We start from the raw sequence: 18,406 nt of genomic DNA on the forward strand, positions 1-18,406 counted from the left end.
CAAGCCATGAATGTTTTCTATTGATTTCCATTACTCTAAGAGACTACCAGTGCCACCTCATAAATTCAGTAGTCTAGATACAATGTTTAGTAGTCTATACATACCGTATGTTGTAACTCTGGACTACTGTAATTTTGATCCCTAATCACAGATTGAAATTGAGCCAATGTATAACCACACAAATTTTAAATGCAAGAGTTTGGCTGAAAATTTTCCATACTGATTCTTTCAAACTTAGATTCATTTCCCCCGGTTATGTTATAGTATTTCTACAGAAAACATACAAAGAGATTATTAAATTAGTAAACTGCCTCAATTAACTGGTTGAGGTCAACCACAGCATCAACAAAAATATCAAAAATTAAATTTTACATTTGCTATTTTAAATTATACTTTTGATGTTAAGAGTTTTTGGATTCCTCTCACATGTTTGAAAACATGACCTTGAACCATAGACTTTTCAAACATAAAATAAAAACGACCCCAAAAATAGAGACATTCGATCATAAGAGTACACAAGAGCTATGCCGAAACAAATCATGTCTGTGACCCAACTGTGTATGAATTTAGTAATGTCTTGCCTGCCTGAAGGCTGACAACCAGAGAAATTTTTACTATATTAATATTTTACCCAGCTGACTCCATGAACACGAGTACACCTCCATACATTGTAGGTAGAGTTTGTACGAATTGTACCTATTATTGTAGTTCCTGTATGCCTATTGTTTTCCTAATCCCAACTTTCACTTCCCACTCCTTGGAAAGGTATTCAGTTAACTGTAATGAGGAAGTGATGAGTCATAAAAACAAAAGAAATGTACCTGTGTCAGATTTCTCACCTACTACATTCCATTGTCTGCTAACTGGAATGTACACTCACTGATCATCATGATGTGTTGTTGAAGGACAAATCTATTGATGGGTCAAACAATGGGGTGACCTAGTCAGGGTCTGCTGGTATTTGAATTTCAAATAAACAAAATCTCTCTCCAGCCTCACAAAACTCAAAATGAAATGTCATTTCAGTAATATTGGTATTTGTTTGAATTGAGGACTGTCTTGTTTTTGGTTCAGTGACAGATTTAAGTTGTTTTCAAGCCTCGAAAAGGGAGAAAGGGTGACACTTTCACTTTTGCCACCCCTATGCATAGAATGGTATGGTCCAGGGGAAGTGCCACTGGTATTTTCATTTAGCAATACTGGTAACTGGATCACACAGCATAGACTATATTGAGTGCAGATTTCTTGTACTTTCTCTGTGAAGATTGCCTGTATATCTAACCAGGAATTGGAAGAAAATACCTCTTGGATTGTGTAAACCAGTGACTGACAAATACGTACAATGTCTGTGTGATCAGTGTTCAAAGACATCACAGAGTATTTTTGTAACGTTCGTAATATACTGTACTTCAGTTATGGAGGATCGGTTATTTTCACTCTCCGTTCAAAATCCCACCACCATGCTGTGTCTATCCCTAGTTTTAGTCCTGTTCACGTCAGGTAAGACATGAAGTTTATTTGTGAGTGGTAGTTTACACTCTTTACAGCTGTGTTGTTGCCTCAGACATTTCCTATTAGGGTCACACTTCTCATGTTTAGTCAATATACATTGTAGTACAAATGCATTGTTCACTGCCTCAGAATCTGTGTAACACTGGTCAAACTCATTACCATATCAATAGTTCAACTTCATGCTTATTTACCTAAATTTGCTACAAGTAGTACAAGTGCACATGTTACTTTAAGATCATTACTGTACTGTACTTGGATGGTTGTAGACTTGTACAAATTTGAACTGACTTGATTGTTCTCAGTGTCAACAGCTTCCTTTATTCCCTTCCTATGCTTCCATACAATTGTGTATATATCCGTTGATGACCCCTACTGACTCTACAAGTACTAAGGCTGTAGAAGGAAAGACAATTTTTCATTGTACTGAAGTTGGTCTAGGTTTTAGGTATACTTAGCTAGCCCTATGTACATAGCTCAAACTGATGTATTGTTACTTGTATGGCTTCGTTTGTGTACGGGATAGTCCTCCCCATTGTATTCACTGTACACAGTCTACCCTGACCATGGCATAGCTTATATGGGTTATCTTGGAGGCCAAGATAAGGGTGTGAATAGAAATTATCAAGTGATTTAGGTATAAGTCTTTATGTAAACAACAACTATGGGTTTCTGTATTAAGAAAATATGTACCTTTGTACACAGTCCGTTGATTTCATTATTGAAAGGTAGTTATGTAAAATGATAGATTTCATTGAAATGTTTATGACTATTTGAAATTGACTATTAATATAGAATAGGGAGTGTGGCAACACTTCATAAAAGTTTCGACATCAAATATTAAAGTATTAAATAATGAAAAAATGATTATTTTTTTTTGTGAGGTTTAACTTACAGTGAATATTTTGTTATATGTGAGCCAGTAGGCATTCTTTATGAATGTAACAGAATTTAAGTGCTTTGTGAATTTTTGAAATATCATAATTATGGACTCCGTGGGAAGACATTGTTATACAGTTGTTGAGTTATTTTGCAGATCTGTATGTAATATTACTGTCTGTGAGACTTGTAGCTCCAGTAATATTTTGAAACGGCGTAGGGTTAAAATGCAAAACTAACATTAGTTTTGTGAACTGTGGAACAAAAAAAGGCCAAACCCCACCCCCTAAAAGAAACCCACCCCAAACAAAGATAAACAAACAAGCAAACAAACAAACAAACAATAAAATAACCACAGCAAAGCCCACCAGAATCAAAAGTAATTGTGGTTATTGGAGCTATAAGACTGTTGACCATACCAAAAAAATCACAACAACAACAACAACAACAACAACAACAACAACAACAACAACAACAACAATAACAACTGACTTGAGGCACCTGGTTTTGGTGTTAAAAATATTTATAAAGTTATTTGAATATGGACAATGGAAAATTTTGACAGATGCTACAGTTTGTGAGAGTGAGTCATAATATGTTTATCTTGTTGTGCAATTGAAAGTGAAAACTATTGTGATATATATGTATTGTGTGAAAATAACTAAAATATGTCAGGCATACAAAAAAAATGATCTGAATAATTCATATTGTTGAAAAATCGAGGAATTTGTCTTTAGAATTTGTTTATTTTAATGCCATGCTATCCTTAAACTTAAATTAGTATGGAAATGTCACTTGTGGGTGAGAAAAACAGTTGTGTCACTTTGGCAGAGTTGTGTTAGAGAGAAAATGTGATGTTACATTTATGTGTGAGTGAGATTGAGTGTAAATATGTAATGCAACAAAAGTAATTCAAAACTTGAACAAATTTGTTGAATGTTGAAAACTGAAAGTACCCCAGCCAAGTGCTTAAAGAGTCCAGACCAATGTTTGAATCCCTGGTTCTCACATTAGTGCTAACCATAGACAGTGGAGGGGGATTTCACTCCACGGTATGTGCTAATTTATTAGTGGAGTCAATACTGATTAGATAGAGAAATAATCTATGTTTCCAAATTGCATATTTGGTGCCCTAAAATTCCCTAAAAGTTTTGAATATGTCTATAATGATTTTAATAACAAAATGAAATTAGATATTGATAAAATTAGCAGAGGTGACTGGTGGCAGTCTATTGGGTTTAGGAACCCTGGTCATACTGAGGGGAGGGGTCCAGTAAAATGTGGCATAGGTATCCATTCATTCTTTGTAGGGACTTGCACCATGATTTCCTGAGAGGCACCTCTGTAAAATACCTTGTGAACGTGTAGATTTTATCTACGTACCACCCTCAATAGAATGTAATTGAAGTAAGAAAACTACCAGTAGATGTTAACATTTACTGAATGCTGTCTGATTACTTTATTTTCAAATGAACCTCATTATTCCCCAGTGTTTTTTGTTAAAGGGTGGTAAGTAGGTAAAATCTACTCAGGGTTCTCATGTCATTTTACCTGAGTTCACAAACAAAATTACCATAGACTCTATGGTACATGTAACACTGACAAGTTTACACCTCTCCCTATTTCTGATACTGAGTTCCCTAATCTTAGCAAAAACATTTCCACTTTCATATCTTTTTTTGTTGTTGATTTTTTTTGGTAATTTATATTTCTTTGCACGATACCCTGTTATTCAAAGCATTAAAATTAATGATAATTTAGAGTCTGATAACATATTGTTGATGGCTAATAACAGGTTAGAATCCAGGGGTCTTTGATAACTATATAACAGGTGATTTACACTCAGTTTGACCCCTTTTATAACATACTCCATCGGAATATGACTAATAGTTATAATACTTTGAAGATTTAGTAAAGTGAAAAATATGATTAAAAGTAAAAAAATTCGTGAAATTTCATCTAAAATTTAGAAATTTTATGTTTGCTATATCATTTAATCACATTCTGAATTATATAAATATGGTATTAAATTGATCTGTAAATCTAATTTTAGATCTTGCAGACGCTAGCAAATAATGATGGTATATTATATTACATTCACATGTAGTCTTTGACATCAGGCATGACAGTCCAGCCATGATGCTTTGCGTTTAAGTGAGGGAAATAAGTGAGGGAAATGAATGCCTAATGGACTGTAAAACTTAAGTTTTACTTTGCTGAGTTTGTTGGTACTCTTGATAGTCTGTGTCAGATGTGGATTAAAATTTGGATTTAAGTGAAAAATAGTCGGGATCAGACATAACAGATTTCTTACGTAGTTTTCATGCAAACTTGTATAAATCAGAAAAATGAAACTGTGTGAGAAAAGCGAGTCTGTGTACTTGTTTGGAGGATTGTTTCCACAATGTCATTCTACAATGTATTATCCATTGACATTTGGATAACTATATGATGTTGCATAGTTACTTAATCCAGCCAATAGAATTGTTTATGGAGTCATTTGTTCCAGCAGTGAATCCATGACATAGTCACTCATTGCATCAGTAGACAGGGTAATGCAAAATGGAAGCTACCATATTGAATTCTATTAGTGGAAGTGAAAGTATTATGTGATTATTGACTACAGCTACTGACTTTGGCATAGTATCAATGTCATAGTTAGTGAATATGTTCTTTTAATGTACAGTGTTCGATACATCTATGAACACTGCCAGGTTAGGGGACAGATAAACATGTTGTCGTTGCACTTTGAATTAACATTGAAATGGTATTAATGTCTGGTTCAGTCAAGTTTTCAATTAAGTTGTAAAGTGGTCTTGATTGTGATAATAAACCTATGAAAAGTTAAAACATACATGATGTACTAATTAATATGATATTAATACTATACTAATACATTTATTGTTTTACAAGGCCTCAGGCCCATATGCAACGTAAGACTTAGAGATTTACAACAAACTCAAAGTCTCTTTCACTGTATATGGGCCGGAGGCCTTGTAAAGCAATAGACGTATTATTATTACTAATTAATAATAGATACACATGGCTAAAATGGTAAACAAGCAATAACATTTAAAACCCCTGTGTCACACAGTCTTGGATTTATAGTTACTATCTTATCAGTGGCTCCATAGAGAGAAGCATTCTTTTGTACAGAGGTTCAGGTTAGGATTACAGTGTGCAAAATAGTAGTGAGGCAGAGCTGCAAATAAAGTTTAGTCCATTGTAATCCTGATGGTTCCACTGATGGATGAAACTAACATGAGAACCTGGGATTGAAACCTGGGCCGTTAAAGACCACAATTTTTTTTTTTTTTTTAGCTCTGCTAGGTAACTTTCTCACACCTACATGTTTACTCCTCATCTGACATTGGTATTTAGCATGTCATGACAAGATGGGAGACTACATGTCAAGGTCTTATAAGAAAATTAATCATGTCATCGTATTTCTTTCACGTCAACCCACACAATATTAAATACTTGTAGACGATTTGTTGGCAAGGCGTATTAACTCATGCACAAACTGTACTGTACACATTCTCCTAAGTGATAGTTGGTTAGGGGTGATAGCTCATGCATGTATGATATAGTCTGCTGTATTTTATCAATTTAATTACACCCCACCCCCTTTTATTGTTCAATATGACCAGGGGAGAAATGCCTCAAGCTTTAATAACAGAAACCACTTTTATGTCGTTCTGTCCTACCTTCATTGTTTCAATCACGATTGATGCATGTACATGTACATTGTATACAGGGTACAGACAGCTTTCTCACCATGTACTACTACTAGTCAGTATTGTACTAGTCAGTATTGTGTTATCTCAATTGTTCAAATTTATAGTCCTGTACATTGTATTATTATTTTCACATGTTTGTCTTATCTTCCTCATGTGATACTGAGTTACAATACATGACCCATCGTGCATGTACTCTTTTTTCTTTTATAAGTACACTTTCCCCATCTACTAACTTGGATATACAAATGTAACACCCCCCCCCCCCCCCCCCCCTTTATTGTTCAGCATATAAAAGAGTATCAAAATGGAATGTCCAGGTTCAACTAGCCTAACTCATTGTTTTTCAAATCTAAGCCATCATATCCAATCATTGAGGATCTCTAGAAATGAAAGGCAGTGACAAGTCTGTGGAGGCTATGGTTCAGTCCATGTATGGAGGACCTCTGGGTATGAAAATTAGTGACAAGTCTGTGGGGCTATGGTTCAGTCCATGTATGGAGGATCTCTGGGTATGAAAGTTAGTGACAAGTCTGTGGAAGCTATGGTTCAGTCCATGTATGGAGGATCTCTGTGTATGAAAGTTAGTGACAAGTCTGTGGGGGCTATGGTTCAGTCCATGTATGGAGGATCTCTGGGTATGAAAGTTAGTGACAAGTCTGTGGGGGCTATGGTTCAGTCCATGTATGGAGGATCTCTGGGTATGAAAGCTAGTGACAAATCTGTAGGGGCTATGGTTCAGTCCATGTATGGAGGATCTCTGTGTATGAAAGTTAGTGACAAGTCTGTGGGGGCTATGGTTCAGTCCATGTATGGAGGATCTCTGGGTATGAAAGCTAGTGACAAATCTGTAGGGGCTATGGTACAGTCATTGTACTTGGATGATTTCCAGGCTTTAATTATTTCATCTTACTTTCACTTATTGATTTATTTTCATCTTAAGATTATTTATTCATTAAGTGAGTTGTTGTAGTCTATTATACATGTACATGTAGGTTATGTATTGTTATGTATTGATCTGTGTATGTATTTGTTTATCTGTTGATGTGACATTACAACATGAGTGATAGACAGAGACAGACAGTGTTGCAGTCCTGCTTGTATAGTGAGTAAGTCGTCCCTTCCTTCACTGTCCTGCAAAGAGCCAGCCGTGAAACCTGGGCTTACCAGAAATGCTGATAACTAAAGAATTAACGCACCCTGTGGTTAAATATTAGCAATAAATCGACTATTTAGTAATTTTACCTCGCCATGGGTACAAAAGTCCCAGTTCGGAGGACCAAAAATCCTGAAATCATAAGTACAACCGTAATTTAGGGTTCCGCCTTAGGTACAATGACCTAGTTGTTATCCCGATCAAATATGGCAGCGTTTGTAAGGAAGACGTTAGAAATTACAGCCAGAACTGGAAAAGTTCTGATTTCAACATTTTTTTTTTATCTTACCAGTGACTGTTATCATCAAATAGATGTAAACTTAGTATTCGATCGATTGCTAAAATTTGATCGTTGGGTACGTAATTATTCTGTAATTGGTGCGGGTGCATTTTTGCACCCGCACTCAAAATAGGATTAGTACATTGCTCTTTGCAGGACGGTGTTGAGGGTCATGTCAGTAATCTAGACCCCTGCACCGTCTGCATGCAATTGCGCGCGCAAGCAGGACTAACAGTGTTGTACATGTAGCTACATGTAGTCAAGATTTTAGGCTCTCATGCCTTTACGACATTGTAGCCAATTGTTACAAAACTGTGTTGTAACTCAGTTGGATTCTGTGTCGGCCTTCCAATTCATTTATTATAAAATGTGTCAGGTTTCTAAGGATACACATTGTCTACTTCCTACAGAGGTGGGTAGGTCATTCCCCTCTAGGCAAATATAACATAATTATATATGAAAGGATGTCTGTTGATTTACCACAGATTGAACACAATGTCTGCAGTCTGTACTCGAGTTGTTTGCATCAATTCAACCCATACAAACGAAAGTTATGGATTTGTCTTAGATATTCAGACAGCTGGTTATGAGAGGATGCTAAGCTGTACTTGCCCAGTATAAGTGCTGTATATATGTACATTTACTGTACACTTGTTGGAAAATCTTGTTGTCTGCATGTGAGGCCCATAGAAATAGTAGTATAGTACAATATGGTATTGTTTTGTGTCACTCTTTCCGGTGGTTATCATTGCATGCATTGACTCAATGGTTTTGTTGGTTGTACGAGATGTAGTCTAGTTCCTATACAGTATCATTACCATTTACACCTCCACTCACTAGCTAGTCTAGTCCCTATACAGTATCATTACCATTTACACCTCCACTCACTAGCTAGTCTAGTCCCTATACAGTATCATTACCATTTACACCTCCAGTCACTAGCTAGTCTAGTCCCTATACAGTATCATTACCATTTACACCTCCACTCACTAGCTAGTCTAGTCCCTATACAGTATCATTACCATTTACACCTCCACTCACTAGCTAGTCTAGTCCCTATACAGTATCATTACCATTTACACCTCCACTCACTAGCTAGTCTAGTCCCTATACAGTATCATTACCATTTACACCTCCATTCAACATGGTTTAGTTAGAGACCACATTAGCAATCAGACTATACAAGATGAAGCCTATGGCATAATGTCCTCAATGGGTTTCACAAGTGAATAATTATCATTATGATTTGCAAAACTATCAGGGCTATAGAAGTTAAATTTGAGCCCTGACCATGTATATTATGATTGGTAACAGTGAAGATGATCATGTTCTCACCTTACAATATTCACAGTGCTTAGAATTAGTAGAAGTAGTCCAGGACACATGGACTAGCTACTAAATAGTAACATTGATTTTGATTTGTATGTAGACTTACATATATGTATACCAACATTTATAGGTTAGTAGTGACTAGTCTGATAGACCAATGGAAATCAATAGTAAATTGGAGTTGAATTTGAGCAATGTACCATAGTCATGACAACACACAGTTGGATTGAAATCCGATGTACATGTAGTGTACACGGCATGATTTCTCTTTGGCTGCTGTTACGTTTATTGTCGTTTGTTCTTTTGTGAGTGCTTGTTACATACATCTGACACAATACCATAGGTTTTGCCAAGCCACTTGAGAGTGCTAAGTAAATATACTTAATGAACGAGAGTGCGTAATGCACCGAAACATAGGGTACAGTACTTACATGTACATGTAAGAGCACTCTGTTTGAAAAGAGCTTGTGCACAGAGCACACACAATGATCATGTTATCATTATTGTTTGGTGGTTCTCTTTCTTTCAATTTCAAACGTTGAATGTTATATTATAAGATGGATTTTGGTTGGCTACTTGTAAGTATGAGATTGTGTTCAAGAAAACCAGTGGTATTGTGTCAGATATATGTAATGGGCACGAACAAACAACTGTACAGTAAACGTAACAGCCAAAAATGTGTACACTACATCGGGTTTCATTTCAATCAGATTTTAAAGGCCCACTTTAGATTAGGATTAAAAAACTCTAGGTAAGAAAAACTATAGAAAATGTTGGTCCTGAAAAATAAGAATGATTCTACGTAATGTGTAAACAGGTGCCATTGATAAACGCTGATGGTGAGAACTTAATGTGAGAGCCTGGAATTGAAACCTTCAACTTTAAATATTACAATTTACAGGGTTATTTATTACCAATGAAATATTTGCTGTACATGAAGGGATCCAGTCACCGTCAGGCATGTAAAAATGTACAGGAACACTCCTCGCTGCAAATTCCTCGAAGTCCAGTCAGCCATTGAATTTGACCTTTGACCCGAGGTCAAAAGAGCGACTACAAAAACAGACATTGATGAAATAAGGTCTCATTAATCACAAGTGAATCGTAAATATACGTACTAGTACTAGGTCAGTAGGTTTTCAAGTTTGGGGAAAACAAACGATATTGATTTAAGAGTTCAACCTTTGGAAAAGTTCATGGTTTAGGGTGTAATAATATATGCTGCCATTTGTACATTAAAATACCTGTTCTTTTTTGTAATAAAATGAAAAATGTGAAAATCAGAAGTATTTTAGTTTCAGCAAACTTATTTTCATAAAATGAAAAATTAGAAACACATTTCATATAGTTGGAATCAATCTGTTTGATTAATGACTGACTGTATAGTAAGTCATGGTCAAAGGTTAAAGGTTAAAGGTTAAAGGTCAGATTAGGATGATAATTAAAATTAGGTGTGAAAAACAGTTAACTGGTAGGGCTATAGAAAAAACTTGGTCTTCACTTAAGTTGATAATTTTAGAAATGTGTATTGGTGTAGTTGCAGATTGATTCATGTGCCTATGCCTTTGACATGTTTTAGGGCAAGGACCAGTTTGGATGAGAGTTAAAATTTAGAAGTGCAAAACAGTTATTAGTCTAGTGATATCCTTCATCAAATATTTCAGATCTGTCTTTCAGTCTTGGGGTTAGAGGTCACAGTTAATCCAGACTAAACAGTTATCGGTATTTATAGATGATTGGAAATAGTTGGTTCAGAACAAGGAATTGTTCTATGTAATCCACTGCTGATGAGGTAGAATATATGTAGCTGTAATGCAAAGAAAAATGAATGAGTGAATGAATGAATTAATGATTGAATGAATTAATTAATGAATGATTGAATGAATGAGTAAATGAATTATTGAATAAATGAATGATTGAATGAATGAGTGAATGAATGAATGAGTAAATGAATGATTGAATGAATGAGTAAATGAATTATTGAATGAATGAATAAATGAATGAATGAAAGGTTGGATGGTTGAATGAATGAATGAATGAATGAATAAATGAATGAGTAAATGAATAAATGAATGAATAAATAAATGAATGAATGAATGAATGATTGGATGAATGAATAAATGAATGAATGAATGATTGAATAAATGAATGAATGATTGAATGAATAAATGAATGAATGAATGATTGAATGAATGAATAAATGAATGATTAAATGAATGAATGAAGTTTATTTCATCAGATAACAAAAACAAGCTACACTTTCAAAGAAAATTACATATGACTACAAAATAAATATATGATTGTTTATATCTGATGTGGACCATGGAAATAGTTCAACAGAAATGTGGTATTCAAACATTGGGGTTTAAAACTAAGATGTGACTTTTAAAGACGGAAATCACTGGTTGTGATATGTATACATGTACAGCTATGATGTCATAACATTGCTATTCCCTCATTATACGCTTGTTTTACTAAACACATGTTGATTACATGATGTAGTTGGCAGGACACTTTCCCACCATATGTCTGTTGTAACAAGATGCCTAGAATCATAACAACAGATTGTTTCTGGTGCGTTGTTTACATTTCAATTACATTTGTATGTTCTACACACAGTGTATTTAATTATAATTGTTGTATTGTGGAGTGGTATTTTGAATTATCCTCTAAATGTTGACTCATATAGTATATCAATAAATTTACAAACAAATTAGTGTGGAATGTTTGAAATGAAGTGGCAGTGATATACTTGATACTTAAAAATTTAAATTAAAATTTGAAAGTGACATTTTGTGATACTTGAGGTTTTGGAACCCAAGGAACACTACAGCGATGGTAGGGTAGTCTCTCTACTCTAAATTATTTGAATATAAATGTAACTTAAACAACAGAGATGTACAAATTATGTAAATAGCCAATACTATCTATTCCATTTTTAAACCTTACTGCCAAAAAAAAATTGTTTCTGGTCAGGACATTTTGTCTAAAGTGGTGTGACGACACAATTTTATTTAAAATTCTCAACAAACCTGTCACTCAATCTACAATTGTACTATTTATGGCAGTTACTGTTCGTTTTATTGAGTATTGAGTACTTTAGAGCAAGTGTGTACATGTTGTATGTGAGGCAAATGCCATTTACTTGTTCATGATTGGCTCTGCAGTTGTCTTCACAGAAGTAGGGAGGGTTATTTTTGTGTTTTCTCCCAGATCTGCAGACTGCATGGGCTGTACAACCATGAAAAAAAAAGACCGGACGTGAGGATATTTAAGTGATGTAATTACACCCTAAATATAGGGTGTCAGGCTGGAAGTAATACTATACCAGTACTTTATGTTTGGTACCACTGTAAAATGTTTTGGTGTCAACTTATACTGTATTACCCATTGTAAAATATTGTCAATTTTAATATTTGACATTACCTATCAGTACCGTAGGTTTCAGTACATTTATGTCATTGACTTAGAATGAAACCGTGTGTATTTTTGAGAAAGCACTTTTTCATTTCTCAAAAATGATAATGTATACAGTTTTGGGAATTGTATCATTCTATCAGGTTTCACTTTTTCTGTTACCGTGCCATATATAAGTTGTACTGACAGTATTTAAACTTTGTGATCATTTAATCTGATGTCAGCAGTTTTGTCATTCTGTATGATTTATTTCCTCTTTTTGTTCTTTCCAACTATAGGAGTGAACTGTCAAGTTAATACAGATGAGTGTGCTGGCGGCAATCCTTGCGATTCACCATACCAGTGTGTAGATGGGGTTAACAATTATACATGTGTATGCCCACCAGGGACAACAGGTAAGGTCTTTAAAAAAAATGTTAATATTAGCCACCCCTTACAGACACCACATGATGGACCAGTGAGTTCCATCTGTCTGGTTGTACACAGACACATGTTATTATTAGCCACCCCTTACAGACACCACATGATGGACCAGTTAGTTTCATCTGTCTGGTTGTACACAGACACATTTCTAATATGCGATGGCTGATTTCATTTCATTCAAACCTAATACAAAGATGACATTTTACCTGACATAGAATTCTACCACCTATTTGTGTCATAACAATAACAAACATGTGATTCCTTGGTTGATACCATGCCTTCCAATCCAAGTATTATACACCATGCATTACCTACTCAGCCCACCAGACAAGTTGTGTGGTGGGCTCAGATTACTATAGGCATGCCCTTAGAATAAGTCAGACATTCTTCTCCTATTTTGACCCCCTATCATGAAGTAAAATGCAATCGCAGGTACCGATCGAGAATTCAAGTGTCCACTGCCATACAGTATCACAGGACTTAAATTTGGTGAGCTTTCCTCCTAGGCTAGGGAGAAGCGTGGGATGTTATTATAGATGTTTGTGTTAATACATGTTAACATTTGTATTTGCAAAAACTATTGTGCCTTTCTTTGTTAGCGTTTGATTTCAGTGATATATTTAGCAGCAAAATTGATACACATATTAATTGTCAGGAGTTGTATTCAGTGTTTTTTTAAAATTATGAATCTGATGTGATATAGATATAATATTACTAGATATATTTGAGATTTCGGCCAGATCTGAGGACACCATATACATGTAGGTTATGCAAATTTTTAAATATTTTTTCAAGTTTAGTCGTTTCTGGACATTTAGTTTGAAATAATTGTAGCCTCTTTGAGAAAACTAATTGTTATTGTTATGCAAATGATATGAATATATTATTTAAATAAGCCGTCCTGCATTCAAAACAAACCTTGGAGAACACTGATTATAATGATAACATTTGTATTTGTAACAAGTTCTACATTTGTATTTGTTCCTTTTTTTCAGATTCTGGTACAGATTGTATTGATATAGATGAATGTACATCTATTCCATGTCAGAATGGAGCTACTTGCCAGAATGGTGATAATATGTAAGTATATTGTGTGACAAATAAATGCCATTTTATGTGAACAAATTCAAATACAGATGACATATTATAGCATATTAGTTATATGCTGTCATCTGATCTAGATATTCTCACAGCCTGGCTACTTACATTAATTTTGCTAACAATAGTTTGACCGATATTGCTGTATTTATAAATCCAATTTCATCGCATGAGATACCCTCAGTAGTTACCCAAGAATTTAGACAGATAGCGAAAGCCAACTCATTATAAGAAGTCACTTTCACAGTGAGTGTCCTTTCGCTATTTGTGGAAATTCTGACTTTATTTCCAGATACAAAATAATAATACAGGTCTGTGAAGAGTATGCCTACATAAATAAATGGGAAAGGGGATCAAAAAATAGTTGTCTGCCAACTAATCTAGTTGAACCACATCAATACATGTGATAATAATCAGAATACAAATATTATCTGGGCATCTTCACCATTTCATTGGATTTCTGAATATTTGCAAAGCTTCTACAAATCAAGGAAGGGAAGAAAACAACAACAAAACAAAACAAAACAAAAACTGAATACATGGAGATTTCGACTCAAAAAGAAGAAAAACAGGCAAAGACAAAACACTATCTCTAGAGTACAGTCATCAAACTGATATTATATTGTTATATGAATTAACAGGCAATTTAGCAAAAGTAGCCAGGCTCTTAGAGAGTCTCTTTCTGATCCAGTTGAAGTACCATTTCTCATGGATGTGTTCTGGCAAAGTTGATCTGTAACTTTGCCAAACCCACTGGAAAATATGATTGAGTTATGGTCGAAATGTTTGAATAGTTTTGATTTATTAAGTAGTGGAATCAAGAGAGATTGACGCACAGTTGTCAGAGTCGAGGTGATATATGTATGTGTTAATATTTTGTATGGTTTGGGAAGCCAGAGATATTCAAAGGTCTGTTGAAATATGAAGAATTACCCAATACATAATATACCACAACATTGGGAAACTTTGATTAGAGAACTCCAGGAGATTTGATATAGCTAACACTCTGAAGTTGTTCAAACACATGGTGTTTGTATTGGGAGGAAGTCTTGATATTTTTATCTCCTTTTTGTATTGAGGAATAGTGGTTCTTTTGTTCAGCCTTATTTATGGTGACTTATCACATTATCAATGGAGAAAAATGTTGTAGACAATGAGAACACAGATGTGGTTGACATGAAGTTTGATGAAATGGCAGTATTGTGAACAGTACTAGACACTTGAATCTTGGTTAAAAATAGTCACCTCACATTTATCACATAGAAATTGATCCAATGTCTAATCACAGGAAATCTGTTGTAGCTAATAACTCTTCTGTCACCTGTTGACAGTAATTAGGGGCAAGCATAGAAAATGGCCACTTGTAGTTAATGTGATGACTGGCATATGCTAGGGAGTCTATTGGGATGAATTAGCATATGCTAGGGAGTCTATTGGGATGAATCAACATATGCTAGGGAGTCTTCCCATTCCTGATCTAACCTTACATGCAGGTCCATCTCCTTATGGTAAATACCAATGTGTATCTACTGTAATGTCAACAACAAAAAATGATCTCAAGAAAAAATATCTGGACTCAAATGGATTCAAAAACTGTGACACCCTTTCACTCTCCCAACACTGAGATCAGCGAAGGTTGAATTATATTTTAGGCAGGTCATGATCATACATTTCTTTCTGAAAATGTGTCAACAATTCAGTGTTGTGGTTGGAGTACTTCTGAGAGTTGTAAACTTTGGTAACAAAATAGTAATAATCATAAAAACATTTTGTAATTAATGGAATAAAAAGCCTCTCTTGATGATGATGACTGTACATTTTTTTGTTGATTTACAATCTAGGCATACCTGAGAGGCTACTAGTATGCTGGCAAACAAACCTCGTAATGTGTGACTGTTTTTAGTGCCTCATGATTCTATTCTAGGTATACCTGTGACTGTCCGTCAAGCTGTGCTGGCAAACAAACCTAGTAATGTGTGATTGTTTTTATTTTCTCATGATTCTAGGTATACCTGTGACTGTCCATCTGGCTATGCAGGAGAACAATGCGACCAAGAGATGAATGAGTGCGCTTCCAATCCTTGCCAGAATGGTGCTACTTGTCAAGACCAAATAGACGGCTATACGTGTATGTGTGTCGCTGGATATGACGGCTCACGCTGTGATAATAATATTGACGAGTGTTCATCTACTCCATGCTATAATAACGCCACCTGTACTGATGGAATTAACGGATATAGTTGTGTATGTCAGGATGGGTATGCAGGTGAACGCTGTAGACTTCCTGTAGATGAATGTCTATCTAACCCTTGTGGTAATGGTGCTACATGTAATGATGAAATTGCTGGCTACACTTGTAGTTGTGTACTAGGCTTTGAAGGTGAGTGTTACTTGCTGGAACTCATTGCATTACTTGTTTGGTGGATAGTTTGGTTTTGTTCCCAGAAAACATTTGTTTTTTTGCTAAATAGATACTCATGATTAATTGCCAATGGAGCAGATTCACTGTCCTCAGATTGTGCTCTATAGAACATTTAGTGCACAATTGGAGAACACATTTAGTATTGATCTATGTAAGTACACAGTGTATTTTTGATGTATGCAAATTAATATGATTCACTGTCCAATGGAGTATATTCACTCCTCGGATTGTGCTCTATATAAAATATAGTGAACAATTGAAGAACACATTAGTATTTATCTATGCAAGTACACAGTGTATTATTGATGTATGCAAATTAAATGATTCACTGTCCAATGGATATGGAGAATATTCACTCCTCAGATTGTGCTCTATATAAAATATAGTGCACAATTGAAGAACAAAGTAAATATATGGAATATGTTGATGTATGCAAATTAAACAATTCACTGTCCAATGATGAATATTCAGTGACCTCAAATTGTGTACCGTATGCTCATTGTGTGACTTGTCGTGGTTTGATATTTCACTTTTGTCTTCAGAAAGTAATAACTTACAAATATTTTGTTGTTATGATCACCATATTTATGTTTTCTAAAAAGTCTAGCATGTTACAGTGTACTACAATAACTTAGGGAGAGCTGTGTGGTGAATGTCACCAACAACTTGAAAAACTGCCATGTACACTGATTATATCATTTAGCAACCATATATCAGCCATTATAAAATGCACAAGCAAAGTTGAAAAAAATATGGAATATTATAGAATGCTCTGGTATTTCTACATCACGACAACACGTGTCTATGTCACTGGTTCTGCTGTGTTCGAAATCAAAATGTTCAAAATTGCCATTATGGTTCCTTGATTATTCCTTGATATTACTTGTGCCGGTATAATTATGTTATCTCCAGTGACCTAAGGGGTTTTTGTCATGACGAGTCTGAGAGTCGTAGTGATAAAACCCCTTAGGTCATGAGTATTTTCAGGCTGCAAGATGACAATTCTCATTGTAATAATTTTGCTGTAGTTCACTCCTCAATTACTCCAAATTGGCACAGGAATAGACAGCTTTGATCAGCATTTGTAAACTTAAATTTTATTCTTTAATTTGATTTCAGGTGTACACTGTGAAACTAACATTGATGAGTGTGCAGACGATCCATGTCTGAATAGTGGCACCTGTGTGGATGACGTTAATGATTTCTCCTGTACTTGTACATCCGAGTGGACAGGAAAGACATGTAACATTGAGTACGATGTATGTATTGCTCTCACTCCATGCCAGAATGGGGCTACATGTAATAGTATTGGTCAGTCACAGGACTACACGTGTACATGTGTGCGTGGTTTTATTGGTGACAACTGTGAGACTGACATTGATGATTGTGCGACAGCAACGTGTAATACAGGGGAGGAGTGTCACGATCTTGTGAATGGTTACGAATGTCGTTGTCCGAATGGCTTTGAAGGTGCAAACTGCGCCAGCGATATAAATGAATGTGATAATTCACCATGTCTTAATGGTGCGACGTGTGTTAATTTCAACGGAGGATACAACTGTACTTGCATGGCCGGTTTTGCAGGCGTGAACTGTGAAACCGATATTGACGAGTGTGCGAGTCAGCCTTGTATGAATGGTGCTATTTGCCAACAGACGAATGACGCCTCCTATCGGTGTTTCTGTGTGCCTGGTTTCCATGGTGATAACTGTGATGTTGATGTCGATGAATGTCTATCAAACCCGTGTTTGAATGGTGCGACTTGCGAACAGAGTCAGGGGAAGTTTCTGTGTCACTGTGCTCCTGGATTTGAAGGTGACAATTGCCAGATTGACATTGATGAATGTGAGTCCAATCCATGTCAAAATGGCGCTACGTGTGAGGATCTAGTCAATGGATATGAGTGTCACTGTGTACCTGGCTATAATGGGTCTCAATGTGAGTTTGAGATTGACGAGTGCGACAGTAACCCGTGTCAGAACCAGGGACAATGCACAGATCAAATTAACAGGTACGTAGCCATTTATCTTTGTTAAATTTTGTAACCCTGGTAACGCTGCATGCGAAATGAATCATTATGTTACACCATTAGATGTACAGGATGCATACCAAATTGGTGGTGTAACGGGAGACTTTTTATTAGGTTCATTCTGGTT

General features: G+C 35.5%; 1 protein-coding gene across 1 annotated transcript in view; it reads left to right on the forward strand.

Moving 5' to 3' along the window:
- The window catches only part of LOC144440704 (uncharacterized), a 66,455-nt gene that overhangs the window by 18,033 nt on the left and 30,016 nt on the right, over positions 1-18,406 (forward strand). Inside the window, exons 6-9 of the mRNA XM_078130088.1 lie at positions 12,586-12,702; positions 13,726-13,810; positions 15,835-16,208; positions 17,370-18,261. Of these exons, the coding sequence (XP_077986214.1) occupies positions 12,586-12,702; positions 13,726-13,810; positions 15,835-16,208; positions 17,370-18,261 (1,468 nt within the window). The remainder of the gene's footprint in view (positions 1-12,585; positions 12,703-13,725; positions 13,811-15,834; positions 16,209-17,369; positions 18,262-18,406) is intronic.

The sequence above is a fragment of the Glandiceps talaboti genome, chromosome 10 (genome assembly GCF_964340395.1).
Source record: "Glandiceps talaboti chromosome 10, keGlaTala1.1, whole genome shotgun sequence".
In the NCBI taxonomy this organism is placed as follows: Eukaryota; Metazoa; Hemichordata; class Enteropneusta; family Spengelidae; genus Glandiceps; species Glandiceps talaboti.